The sequence below is a fragment of the Manis pentadactyla genome, chromosome 11 (genome assembly GCF_030020395.1).
Source record: "Manis pentadactyla isolate mManPen7 chromosome 11, mManPen7.hap1, whole genome shotgun sequence".
Classification (NCBI taxonomy): domain Eukaryota; kingdom Metazoa; phylum Chordata; class Mammalia; order Pholidota; family Manidae; genus Manis; species Manis pentadactyla.
The window spans coordinates 113,423,885-113,436,920 of NC_080029.1; the positions used below are offsets into that span (position 1 = coordinate 113,423,885).

Consider the following 13,036-nt stretch of genomic DNA (forward strand, 5'->3'; position numbering starts at 1 on the left):
GTTAAGTACTGGCTTAAATACTTGGCCTCTAACCTCTAGTACAAATTAGAAAAAAAAATTCAACAGAAACAATGTTGGCAACTAAACAGATGCTTATGTTTTTATTAGTCTCAAAATTTCATTTTATGCCCAAACTACTGTTTCATGAATTCTGAATACTTCTTAATAAAGAAAAATAACATCACTCCTACAATAACTTTCCTCAAGTTTTTAAAAAATGTTTGATGGACTCTCACTAAAGCTATTCAGCTAGTCTGTAGATAAATATGCCAACAAAAGAGAAATGTTGATTAAGAAACAGCCTGCAATTCCAGAAACAAAGATGTTCTCTCATTTATTCACTTTGCCTTATTTAATTCGTATTGTACTTAACTACCAAGAGAGAGAGAATCTAGCGAAAAACTGTTAAGGTGAGGATATTATTTAACTATCATGAAATTTATGTACACCCAACATGTTTGAGCATCTCCACATCTTCACTTACACCTGCAGGAGGCAGACACCCTTTCAATGGACAAGTCCAGAAAGCGGCCAGAAAACAAGTCAGTTAATTGTGATCCCACAATTTTCACAGCTGAAGTCCAACCGAGTACTGTCATTCAGAATTTTTTTTTAAATGCAGTCAAGCATTTCTGAATGCACATATTTAGAATGCAAATTGCGACATATGCAAAGTACGTTTTAAAATATATACATCAGAATTGAAAAACCATCAATTTGGGTAGAAAAAAATATTTATAAAATTTCTACTTTACTATACGCTTCATATTCAAAGAGAATAGTGAGGAAAAACATATTAAACTGGATACACATAGCCCCTAAGAAAACAGACACAGTATATAGTATAACAATGTACCAAATAATTTTTCAAACTACATTTTAAAAAGTCTAACATGACAAAAATATAAATCTCTTTTATTCTTAATTCACTGTATAATTTTTCAATAGATTATTTGGATGAAAATTTTTTCTGGTATTATGTTGCTGAAATTCTTAATTCTTTACTGTTTATAAGGATAATAAACTAGCTAAAGTCCAATTCTGATTCTTTCTCTTTTGCCTCTCTTCCTCTTTCCAGGAATCCAAAATAAAAATAAACTCCTGGAGTTTTTTCAGCCCTGAAGGAAAAATCTCTGTATTTTTAGACTGTCTTTACATAATCTTTTCACGTTTCTACTACAGAAAATAAACGTTTTGTGCAATTAAGCCTTGGGCGAGTCTTAAACAAAGTGAAAACTATTTGCTGTTTCACTGTCGTGTAAAATATTAAATTTTATAATGATACTGGGTTATGTCTCAGATTTTAAGCTTAATTTACTCCTTTACAGTGAAAACTGGTTCAGTATTTATAAAAAATTGGCATACTTGTATTAATTTATAGGTAAGTAATTATTTTGTGGTCACTTGCCTTATGATGTAATTTTTAAAGCAGAGGTTGTTTGAAAAGAGAAAAAATAACCGTACACCTTCTGATTGTTTTCAGAGATAACTGATTGGAATAGATGGACTTTGTCAAAGTAACCTTCCTTACTCAAGAGAATACATGCACTTCATCACACTCCCAGAAAAGATATTATTCTTCGTCTACTTCAACTTGAAGGTGAGGACTTGTTCACCACTCTACCTCCAGCACCAAAATAGGGCCTGGCACATAGTATGCCCTCAGCAAATGTTTGTAAAATAAATGAATTTAAATATGTCACTTTCAAACATTTGCAACTCAAATTTCCTGTAACAGGGATATCTACTTGTTCAAGTTTAAGAGTCTTGGGACTAAATTCACTCCTTTACATTTATGTATCATTTTACAAAATGGTTTTATCCACATTATTAAATCTTTGTGAAATAAACCGCCAGAAAACATTTAGTAAACCCCGTGGGTTTTATAATTAACCTAAAATTTAGAAAAAGGGTTTTTTTTTTTTTTTTTTAATCTATCCAAGGGTCATAAGCCGACAAGCCAAAACAAAACGAATCTGCGTAAAATCAGGTGATTCTAACAGGATCTAGTCTCGTAGTCTGACATTCACATATCTGGGGAAGAAAAAAATGGTTTCTTTTCCGGAATTTCTTGGCTGGAGTGCCACTCTTTCACAGCTCCCGATAAACAGTAAAGGAAAGGTAAACAAGCGCCACCCTTAAAACTACATCGGACTGTCAAGTTGGAAAACCGGTAAACAACTGCTGAGACACATAAAGAACTTCAAAAGCAATTTCTGCGGGAATTTTCACAACCTCCCAGGCCGCTTTTCTGCGGGCCCCAAGGTTTTCCCGGCGCCAGGAAGTACTAACGAGCCCTGTTTATGTACCGGTGTAAGCGGCCGCACGGTGACAGTGACACCGCGGGTCTCGCGCGGTCGCGTCGGGGACGGTCGGCTTGGCGTCCCGCGGGATCTCAACAAGGGCAGCCCCTCACCCGAGCTGTTACCGAAGCCGCGACAGGCGAGAGGAACCCGGCCGCGCTCCGGCAGAGAAGCCGCGGGGCAAGGCCGACAGTCCCCGGCGGAGCCCCGAGCAGGGTCCGAGGACTCCCTTAACAAAGGGAGCGTTCTGTGCGGCTCTCAGGGTTTTCGAGAAGTGGCCACATTCCGGCCGCAAAGTCAGGAGGCCTGAATATGCGCGGGCGGGGAAGCACAAGGGGTTTACTTCAAATGTGAGAAACAGCTGTTCCAGAGGTTGGCAGAACCCCATCCCACGAGGAAAGTGGGGGATGCCAGGCGGAGCGCTGCGCATCCCCACACAACCTCGGGGAGAAGTAGGCCCCTGCCTTCGTCGGGGTCCCCACCGTCGACGGCTATACTCCTGGGCCAAAGGTTCGGGTGAGGGACTACTTCGTTACCTCTCTGCGCGGAGGTGAGGGAGGAGGTGATGAGCCGCGAGGCGGCCGCACCGCAAGTACAGGCGCCGCACCCGGACATCTCCGCGGGGCGTAGGCTGGGGCTTTGGCCCCTGCCGCCCTCCGGATCTCAGCAGCCCGGTTACCGCTCGCAGGGCGCGCAGATTTGGCTCCGGATCCTCCCGCTGGCCCTAGGCCCAGGGCAGAGTTCACCCACCCAGCATCCAGGCCCGCGCGCTCTCTGTGCTCTTCTGCCGTCTACTCAATAGACACTAACCCCTTCCCTCCCTTCCCCTCCTCCTCCCACCCCTACGCCTACAGGGTCCGGGGAGCGTGCGCACGCCTGCGTCTTAGGCCTGTCGGGGGTGGGGGTGGAGGGAGTCGGGCTGGGGGCGTGGGCACGCGCCGCATGTGCGTGCGTGGGACGCCGTCCTGCGGCGAGAAACGGGCGGAGACCTGGGCGCCAATGAGCTTTCTACAGCTTGCTGTCGGCCTCAACCCAGGGAACTACAAGTCCCGAAAAGCAATTCTTCCGGAAGCTCCTTTATTCTAGGGTTGAAAAGTTTGAGACAGACGTGGAGAGACTCGTTCCGGGAATTGTAGTCCCAGCCCCTCGTTGTTTATTTGTCGGCTGTCGCTAGACGCTTCAAATTCAACGGGTTCCTTGCCTCAGGGATTGCTCAACCTGTGTTCCTTATCTTATCCTTAGTTTCCTCATTTGTAATGAATGTAGGATTTTTACCAGTTCCCCAAACAACAATTGTTGGATGACAGCGCTTTGTTTGTTTTTTTCAAGCCTGGTGGTGTTAACTCTTACAGCTGTTGCTAGTACGTGGATGCTTTACAATTCTTTGTCGGTTTCCTTAAAGGTTTAACGTGATCACACCCTGGTAAATAGTTCCTGCGTTAAACTCTCTTCTGTTACCCTTTGAGCACTATGCGTGGCTGGTTCTCTTCTGGACAGCTAAGACAGATCCTCCAGCTGTACAAGTGAAAAGGATGGTGACGAATAGGACTCTTTTCCCACGTGTGTTGGCGTCAGACTGAGTATTTATTTTGTGTATAAGATTCTGATCAACTGCGAAGCCCAGAGATATTGACAGGTGAGCTCGGGTGCCTTTAGTTTGAGTGGGGTGTGGGAGGGGGGCCAAACTAGAGTAACGATCAGGTCACACAGTTATTTAACCCTCATCAGTCTTGGGGAAGAGAAATATGGCTTCTAGTTCACTGGGTCTTATCATGAGAAGGGGTATTGGCCTTCGCCAGGCTACACATGTATTTTTTCTCATTTGGCCAGTTCACTCCTGGTATACCTGCAGTTTAAAGTGGCAGAGACCAGAAGGGGACCCAGGACTTTCTCAGCTGCCTCCATTAACAGAATTTTGAGGGACTCTAAAGTTCTCTCAATCCAGTGTTTTCAACTGTGTTCCTAGAATCCTTCAGAAGCCATAGCCCTGTGGTGGAGGTGAGGGGACTAAAGAAGGTGATCCTCCCCTGTCTCATCCTCCATGCCACCCCAAAGTCAATCAGAGTAGCTCTGCTTTTATCTGCTTCATTTATCGAGGTTTTGCCTGAAAATAGAGTCCTGCTTTAAAACAATATTTGAAAACCACCGATTCTAGGATAAATCTCTCCTTTTAGCAATGAGCTAAGTGGGTCACATGGACCCTAACACCCAATTTAAATTTCTTTCATCCCATTCTTCTTTCTGTTTGAATTATATGCACATTTCCTTCTTTCAAATATGAAGAAGTTATTTGCTAAAGTCTATTGATTGGTGTAAAGAAAGCTGAATAAAAGCGTAGTAAAGAAAAAGGCTCATCTGGGGGCACTCCGTGAAACCTCTTTCTCTGTTTTAAGAACTTGACTTCTTATTCAATCAACAAATATTCATTGAGCGCCTATTACATGCCAGGCACTCATTGAACCAAAAAACATTTCTCTCATGGAGCTTCCATTCTAGTGGGGAATGATAAGACAATAACTGAAACAAAAAGATATTCCACTGGTATGATGACGTAGGAATATCCTTATACTGTTGCATAATTTGTCCTTACATTAATCCCAGGACAGTCGAGCATTTGGTTTTATTTATGGGCCGATGTTTTGTGTGTTTAGCTTGTATTCCCAACTGGACTTTGAGCTCTTTGAAGGCGGGTATTTCTTTATAAACTTGGGCTGAATACACGATTGAAATTCAGTAAATAATTAAGTGCTTATCTTGCAACAATACTTCCGCTTGGTAGAAAGCTGAGATAGTGTCTTCAGAAAAACTGATATATAATCAGAGGAAATTGTAAATGACAAAGAGGTGAATGTTAATAGATAAATTCTACAAATTTATACAGTGGTTAATCCAATTGACTGAGTGTCCCAAAAGGAATTCCCAGGAGATGCCTGCTTAGTAGAGTGCAGACTTTGCCCTAGAACGTACAAAACAAAGGGAACTGTACGCAACTCGGTTTTTAACTTTTTCTCAGCAATGTGAACAAGGGTCATGTGGCCTTGGCATCACACCAGTTCTGTTTTCATCACACGGACAACTTGAATTTGGTAGTTTCAATGCATGACCCCAAACTACACTCTGTGCATCAGAATATACCTGGGTTATTAGGATCAGCACCCAACAAGCATGGATTGGGACACTAATTTTGTGCTAGGCTCTTGCACAAAATGATGTAGGTCTTACAATGGTGTTCAAATTTGGGGAACTTGTACCATGGAGATATACCAAGACTTCCCATTTGGTATTTGAGTACAGAGGGTGTCAAGTTTAAATAACATCTGTGTTGGAAAGGGTTCAAATATAAAGGATCCTTCTTTAGTAACCACTTGGCTTTTTGACAAAGGAGTATGTTCCATTTTGGAAGTGTACATTCCCTGAGTTGAAATTCACAGGTTGAGACAGTGTCCTTGCTCCAGGGCACAGCAGATAGCCATACGATGGAGCAGAGCCTCACGTCTGGGCAAAGAGTGATGGGGCTCCAGAGGCATGCTAGGACCCTTCTCTTTCACTTGGCGGGGCATGGATAACATCTGGTCAGGTTACTATCAGGTTATCCCCTCAAGTTTTGGGTTTGGAAGCACAGAACCATTTGAGATTTTCCTTGTGATAAAATGGATCCTCTACAAGGAGAGTGATGGCAAATACTTGTGGTCACATCTTATCAGCTCTTTGGAGCAAAATACTTTCAACCTTTTTTTGACAGGTTAATGATGCTTAAAAAAGAAAGTCAAGTACAATTTTCCAGCTCAAATAGTTTGATTCGAGGAGGTGACTCCTTATCTGGAGTTATTTGCCTTCTGTGAAGGCACATAACTTTTTAATGTTTCCATTTTACATAAAACTCATTTTTTTCTTTTATACTTGATTCTACCTCCCAGGATTGTGAACACTATGAGTTGGTAAGTGAAAAATATTTTTACAGGTTAGAGTCATTAGCCCTGGATTTTTCTGATGAGGAAACAGGCCTATAAAAAGGCAGGGACTTGGTCAATGAGTCAGAAACAAAGAAACAGAGCCCAAGTCTCCTGATTTCAAAAGCGTGTTTCTCAAAATCTTTTTTTTTTTTTAATTTACCCAAAACTCCTTTTATAAACATCAAAATTTCATCTTCTCCTCCACCAAAACTTCTGGGACAGCCTGTCAGAGAGCTATCATTGTTGGAAATCACTGTATCTTCTGAATAAAGACATGACTTTTTCATGGCTCAACCCTGATCCTCCAGATTAGCAAACATTGATAGTGCCAGGCATGTAATGGGGACTCATTTTTTTCCACATATTTTTAAAATTTTTGGTATCATTATTATAGAACCACATGAGCAACATTGTGGTTACTAGATTCCCCCCATTAGCAAAACCCTACCACATACCCCATTACAGTCACTGTCCATCAGCATTATAAGATGCTATAGAGTCACTACTTGTCTTCTCTGTGCTATACCGCCTTCCCCGTGCTCTCCCCTACATTATGGGTGCTAATCATAATACCCCTTATTCCCCTTCTCCATCCCTCCCTTCCCACCCACCCTGCCCAGTCCCTTTTCCTTTGGTAACTGTTAGTCCATTCTTGGGTTCTGTGAGTCTGTTGCTGTTTTGTTCCTTCAGTTTTGCTTTGTTGTTATACTCCACAGATGAGTGAAATCATTTGGTACTTGTCTTTCTCCACCTGGCTTATTTAACTGAGCATAATACCCTCTAGCTCCATCCATGTTGTTGCAAATGGTAGGATTTGTTTTCTTCTTATGGCTGAATAGTATTCCATTGTGTATATGTACCACATCTTCTTTATCCATTCATCTACTGATGGACACTTAGGTTGCTTCCATATCATGGCTATTATAAATAGTGCTGCGATAAACATAGGGGTGCATCTGTCTTTTTGAAGCTGGGATCCTACATTCTTAGGGTAAATTCCTAGGAGTGGAATTCCTGGGTCAAATGGTATTTCTATTTTTAGTTTTTTGAGGAACCTCCATATTGCTTTCCACAATGGTTGAACTAATTTACATTCCCACCAGCAGTGCAGGAGGGTTCCCCTTTCTCCACATCCTCTCTAGCATTTGTTGTTCCTAGTCTTATCTATGTTGGCCATCCTAACTGGTGTGAGGTGATATCTCATTGTGGTTTTAATTTGCATTTCCCTGATGATTAGTGATGTGGAGCAGCTTTTCATGTGCCTGTTGGCCATCTGAATTTCTTCTTTGGAGAAGTGTCTGTTTATATCCTCCACCCATTTTTTAATAGGGTTATTTGTTTTTTGGGTGTTTAGGCATGTGAGTTCTTTATATATTTTGGATGTTAACCCCTTGTCAGATATGTCATTACAAATATATTCTCCCATCCTGCAGATTATAGGAGTCTGCAAAATCTCCACTCCCTACCCAGAAATAGCTCACATCAGGGATAAAAAGCTGCCTTCTGTTAAGGCAGTGCCTCCACCCCCACCCCCATCCTTTCTTCTTTTAAGAATGACCTGAGTGTTTTTTAAAATACACCCAGATTCCTCCCCTATAGGTTTCGATAAAATAGTCTGGAGTGGGGCTCAGGAATCTTTTTATTGCTAGAATACTGGAATCAGGAGATACTAAGATTTATTTGCGGAAATGAATAAACTGCGTTTCCACTGTGGTGATAGAAGCCTATGCTTTTATTTCTCCTGGTCTCTTTTTTAGGCTTCCTGCAATTGCCACCGTTTTCTCCCTCAGGGAGTCAGTGCCCAGCATTGGTACTGTAGGGAGACCAAAGGATCTACAGGAGGGTGCTCACCGTCGCCCTGGGCCTGACCCGGGGTCTGGCGACGACCTCAGCTCAGGAAGAGGGTAGTCCTTCATCCTGATGTTCAGAAATATGTTCAGCAGATGGCGCTAACTCACCACGACTTCCCTCTTTGAATCTGTTGGGTAGAGGCAGGTGGCGGGAAGTGGGGGTGGGGGTGGGAAGTGTCCTTAAGGCTAATCCATTGGAATTTCTGGTGTACCAAATCTTGAAGAGAGTGCCAGGAAATTCTTGTTTAGTATATTCTAAAAGGCATGGATGTCAGGTGTGGAAGGACTGGTGTATGGATCCCACCTTGGTCACTTACCTGCTGTGTGACATTGGACAAGTTACGTAACTTCCTAAGCCTCCTTCCAAGTTTTTTGACTTTAAATTCGGATGCCCCTGACCTCCTAGGGTTAAAGTGAGGAATAAATGAGTCTTTGACCCATAGTACACAGTATGTGCTTAATAAGTAAAGATCTTTTTCACTGTGTAATGCTGTTATTTATGGCTTTATTTTATGCCTGTAAAAAAGTCCCTTTTTTAGTTGTGCTTCTTGCCAGTTTGTTGATGACCTCTCCCTGTGCCATTATACCTTAGCATTGTAAGGAGCTCACTTGATTTCAAACGAACTGAAAAAGGGAGATAAAGGGGGAGGATATGGACCCTTGGTTTATAAGTCCTTCTCAGTTTTCAATTAATTTGTATTAGCCATAATATTAGATAATAAAAATGATATTTACTTCAGTAACAATTATAATAATTTATTACTTGCAACAAATTTATTTATACACAAGCACCCACTGGGCTGTGTGTGTAAAGTAGCACCCATTGGTAAATTACTTAATAGGGAGGAAATGAGGAGGAAAGGCTTCTGAGTCACCAAAATAGATGTTGCAAATTTGGCACATCAACGTTCATGTACTTTGCTCATACCTAGGCCTTCGCAATCTCCTTCTGAGTCTGTGTACTCATTTTAAGTATTGATTCCCCCTCTCACAAGTGAGGAAATAGAAAGGGAAGAGGCGTTAGAAGCAGGCAGATTAATCATAGCAGAGGGTTCTTGAAGGGCCTGACTGAGAAAAAGAGGAAACAGAGAAATGAATGCAAGAACCCAGCAAGAAGAGTATCTAGTCTGAAGTCATTTGTACTGATCAAGCTTCTTTATATCATATCAGTCCTGGTTGCCATTTTATTGTACCACCATAGTCGCTGATGTTCATAATTGTGTTCCTAATACATCAAGAAAAGATTGAATTATGTTACTTTTGTTTTTAAGAAAATACAATATATTTCTATCCAAAACAGGTCAAAGTAAGAACTTAAAAGTTTGGGAGCTTAAATAAAAGGAATAAAGTTGAATTTTCTGGAGAACTACTTCTGTAGAACAACTCGATTTCCTATGATAACCACAAAAATGAAGTATCATCTTGTTAAATCTACACACATGTTTAGTCTTTTTCCATTTCCAGCAGTAACACACAGCAGTAAGATCAAACACAAACAAAAGCACTTACAAGTAAGAGAAAGTTATGTAAAAAGCCACCAAGATGATAAAACAAGCCCAAACATAATTGTAATCACCATATGTGTTTACTAAACTTGCTAGTTAAGACATTATTAGATTTGATAAGCTAAAATTAAGCTAAAATGCTGTTTATAAGAAATAAATATTTTAAAAAAGACAAAGGTTTAAAAGTAAAAATATACTGAGCAAGTATTAACCAAAAGTTGGGAGGTATATTATTAGGCAAAATAAGCTTTAAGACAAAAAAGCACTCTAAGAACAAAGAACATAACTACATAATGACAAAAGATTCAACTTGAGGCATGAAAACTCAATACTTAATATGCATCCATTAAAAAATAATATAAAGACTGATACGTACACCATCTAGTGGAAGACTCCGACTCACTTACTGAACTGAACAATTAAGTTTTGAGTTAATGGTTCTATATAAAACTCTGCACCCAATGATTAGGGAATACACTTTTTTCCCTCCCTGTCACACATGGAAACTACAAAAACTGACCAAGAAGTACTAGGTCATGAAGAAAGAGCTTTCAAAGAACAGATACCACCCAGAAATTAATGTATGTAAAATTCCCTGATGTTTAGAAATAAAAAGCCCTAAACTTCCAAGAAACTGAAAATGATCTGCTCACTATGCCCCCAGAAATACTGACCTTTTGTGGTGTCTCCCCAACTCATTGGGATTCCCTTCCTCTGAGAATTGTCCCCAACTCCCAGCAACTGTGACTGTATAATGGGACCACCTGTGTGCCCCTCCCCTCACTATTGCTGCAGTTGATTGGATTAGAGGTGGAGCCCTGATTCAAAGTAGGCCAATCAGATTCTCTCTCCAAGGAATCTGTGCTTAAGACAGGGCTCTTTATTGACTAGAGGAGATGGCCACCTCTCTATGAACCCAGGGGAGTAGAGAAAGCTAATATACAAAGAGAAGCTAAGGGTTCCTGCAGGGAAGAGACCACACAGTGAGAAAGAGCGACTGAGTGAAATGGACTGACCAGAGAGAGGGACCTAGAAAGAAGAGAGAAACAGAGTCAAAGAGACTGTCGGAGAAATAGAGCATGTGCAAGACTGAGTTAAGACATTGAGAGAGAGCAAAACAGAAAGTGAGAGGGAGTAAGAGAATAAAAACCAGAGAGAGTGATGGGCTGGATTCTGGTGGCTTTGCAGTTCCTGGTCTGCTAGTGTCTGCTGGCACCCCTGTTCTTTGCAAACAAAAGCCTCCTGGTGTGCAGTCCAATCTCTACCTCTTGACTCTAGTCAGTCTCTTTGCCTGAAATTCCACCTGTCCATATATATACTGCTTCCAACTTGGTTTAAGACCTCTCAATCTTTGAGGACTCTATTCTTGTCCTGACATCTTGGTAATGTTTTTGTCTATCACCCCAGCTGCTACAGCTCAGAAAACTTTCGTGCTTGGATGCAGAAGTGGCCTGATTGGCCCCTCTGTCTTTCGGACTGTGCCTTTTCTCCCTGACAGGTGAATGTCCATCCTTGTACAACTCATTCTCAGTAACTGAGTGATCAGCCAGTGTATAGTGCTGGCTGATACTGAAACACCAGGGCTTTTCTGAAGTGACCATTTTGTCCATCCAGGGTGCAGAGTCTCCGCAGGGGAAGGGAACACCTGCTCATCAGTGGTGGGGTAAAACAGCAACATTCTGGGAACTGTGCTCTTAGCCTCACTGAAAATCATGGAAAGGACTTTAGAGATGACTAGACTCTGATCTAGACCAACTGTTTCATTTAAATTTATTTATTTTTGAGGTATAATTGACAGATAACATCTTATTGGTTTTAGGGTTACAACTCCTTCATTTACAGGTTGAAGAAAATGAGGTCCAGGGGAAACCAGTTTGACCAAGATCACACAGCTAGCAGGGAGAATATCTCTCTTTGGAAGCAAGGTGTTTAGCAGCATCTGCCATCACCTTCCAGACTCCACCCCCTGGTTCTGCACAAGCTGTTTCTACTTGTGCCCCTTGCTCCTGACAGCCACACTTGGCAGCAAACCAGCTCCTCACTATCATTCCGACCTCAAATTTGATGTCCTCTTCCTCCAGGAAGCCTCCTCTGACCATCACCCTCTCCAAGTCTGGTGCCACTATATGTAGTATACTTTATATACTCACAAAGACCTTTTTACTTGCACACATGGTTTGGCATAGAGTAGATAATAAATGTTTGGCAAGTGAAGAAAAAAGTCAGGTGCCACCTGCTTGGAGTCTGTTTATTCAGACCCTCAACAGAGAACAGAAAGGGTAGGGCATGAGGTGGGAGTGCAGTCAACCCACCTTTCCTAACCCCACCCTTGTGAGTTTGAAGGGAACTGGCTTGAAGCAGCCTGCACTCCTGAAGCAGCGAGGCCTCTGTGCCACAGAGAGCTGAGCATTGACCCCTTGGCAGGGGCAGTCAAACGGCTCCCCAGCAGTCAGAGCTGCTCCCTGGGCCACTAGGCCCCAGTGCTGCATTCACTCACTTACTCAGATATCATGGAGATGGGATGTTCAGCCAAAGAAATTTCTAATTGATTATGAACTAAACCCCTGGGAGCTGGGCAGAGACTGAACCAAGAATATAAATCCAATCCAGGTCAGAGGTAACCAAAAGGAGCTGCACTGGGCCAGCCAAGGGATCAAGGAGAGCTTTTGGTCTTGACAGTAAATGATGCCCTCTCCTCCCCCACACCCGCAACCTCTTTTCTGATGGATTCCGGAGGGGTTGGGAGAAGAGGAGTCAGTGTGTCTTACCCAACCCCACACTCCACCCACCGCCCTGACTGTGAGTGCCTGCAAGCTTACTCTGGCACCACCCACTGGCCTCTGACTGACTATTTTAAACCAAACACCTTTTCCAAAAACAAAATGCTGTCCATTTGGACCAGTTGTTTTACTCAAGGGACAGGGCCTATTACATACAACAGCGATCTAGTGTCTGGAAAAGCTGGGTGTCTTTAGAAGAGCTTGGAATAAAAAAAAGAAAAAGCCCATCATTTCTGAGTGAGGTCAGCCAGCCCAGCTGGAGAAGGCAGCAGGCTGCGGTGGGGAGGCGGAGGGTTGCCAAAGGACCACTTGGCTGGCTTGCCCAGCCATTGTATAAGCTCCCCAGTACTGGAAAGAGAGAAAAAAAAACATCAGGACATGTTTTTAACTTTGCTCAGGAGCCCAGAACGTGTTCACAACTCCAGGAATCTTTGCAAATGGAAAATATGATCCATGAGAACAAACTTGATCAGTGCAGTGTGTGCCCAGTTACCCAGCCCTGAAACTGGAAGGGGCAGCTGGGGTGGGGCAGCAGGAGGAGGAGGCTGTGCCTCGCGCCGTCTCTAACTGCTTCCCAGAGTCTCCTACGTTCCTCTGAGCAGCTGGCTTACTTTAATGGTTAAAAACAGGACAGAGGCCTCAAAA

The 13,036-nt window shown here is 42.5% G+C and overlaps 1 protein-coding gene across 1 annotated transcript in view; it reads right to left on the bottom strand.

The window, feature by feature from the left end:
- Positions 1-3,090, bottom strand: part of CLPX (caseinolytic mitochondrial matrix peptidase chaperone subunit X) — a 32,739-nt gene extending 29,649 nt beyond the window's left edge. The window contains exon 1 of the mRNA XM_036932314.2: positions 2,840-3,090. Coding sequence (XP_036788209.2) covers positions 2,840-2,918 — 79 coding nt within the window. The 5' untranslated portion in view covers positions 2,919-3,090. The remainder of the gene's footprint in view (positions 1-2,839) is intronic.
- Positions 3,091-13,036: the final 9,946 nt, after the last annotated feature.